The 1,169-nt window shown below is 46.4% G+C and overlaps 1 protein-coding gene across 1 annotated transcript; it reads right to left on the reverse strand.

Annotated features, from left to right (window-relative positions):
* Positions 1–215: 215 nt before the first annotated feature.
* On the reverse strand, positions 216–453 carry Pmar_PMAR009923 (hypothetical protein; the record flags this gene model as incomplete). The annotated part of the gene is made up of 2 exons (XM_002780626.1): positions 216–326; positions 377–453. Coding segments are annotated over 2 exons (188 nt in total), but the record flags the coding sequence as incomplete, so codon positions are not given.
* Positions 454–1,169: the final 716 nt, after the last annotated feature.

Below are 1,169 nucleotides of genomic sequence, written 5' to 3' on the forward strand. Positions count from 1 at the left end.
ATTTACAGGAAGCGCAGGGGAAGGAACAGGACTTGACTCATCCTCCAACTGAAAAGGAAATATCTCATACCACAACAGCTGCAACTGAATGATGAACGAAGAATGAGACTACTTACGTCATAACGACATAACGGACACTGAACGTTATCAGACCTCAGGAACCACCTGAAATGACCACAAGTCATGACCGCGCGCCACAAAATAGAGAATCTTACTTGAATAGGCAGTCCTCATGGAATACATGACCGCATTCAAGCTCGCAGACCGGGTCATCAGGCTTATATTCGCCGAGACAGACTGCACAGTCAGTAGCCGTTTCACCGTGCCTAAACAGGTATAATAAGTAGGGCCCAACTGAAGTCCGTTAAAAACCGACATCTTCCATGCTGGATACAGCTGTTGAGCATCGTCGTCATCATCACTAGAAGTGCTCTCACGATTCAAGCGCAGCATTGAAAGGACACTACTAATGTGGTTATGGGAACCTTTCGCCGTGGATACCGGCTCGGCTTCGGCTGATGTTTCATCGAAGGAGCCTTCGTCAAACGAAGAGACCTACAAAGAGTAAACCAAATCATCACTCAATCAATCACTCTCTACCATTGACGCGAAGCGATGATACGAACTCTTCGTTGACTACCATAGTGCTCATCCGTCTGCGCTGTAATAACTTATAGTCTTTGTACTCAGCACGAAGAGTCTTCTCTTCCACCAACGACTTGAGGCGTCTTCGTCGCTTCGTCGCGGGGTCCTGGTACTCCTCATTCCAGGACGCCCCACGTGCAGACGAGCGAGACCAATAGAGTCGAAGCTGATAACAACAACAACACTCGGAGATCTATAGTATGCGAATCACATCATGAAACCCACCAAAAAGACCGAGCCCATAACCACTATCGAGCCCACAGCTGCGATGATGATATAAAGTATCTTATGTGTTTCAGGAGGCTGAGAATCTTCAAGTGTAGAAGTCACTGCTGGGGCTAGTGTTGTTGTGATGTTCATATTGATGATAGATGTTCTTACAAAAGGGGACGACTAATACCAGAACCATACAGAGTGTACCAAAACTCAACTTGGAAGGTTATTAGTAACAGCGGTAAGAACCTACACATCCCGACGAGGTTCATCTGGAAATTCGTGGGTTTCAGAAAATCACCACAAGAACC

Source organism: Perkinsus marinus (assembly GCF_000006405.1).
Source record: "Perkinsus marinus ATCC 50983 genomic scaffold scf_1104296944358, whole genome shotgun sequence".
Taxonomy (NCBI): Eukaryota; Perkinsozoa; order Perkinsida; family Perkinsidae; genus Perkinsus; species Perkinsus marinus.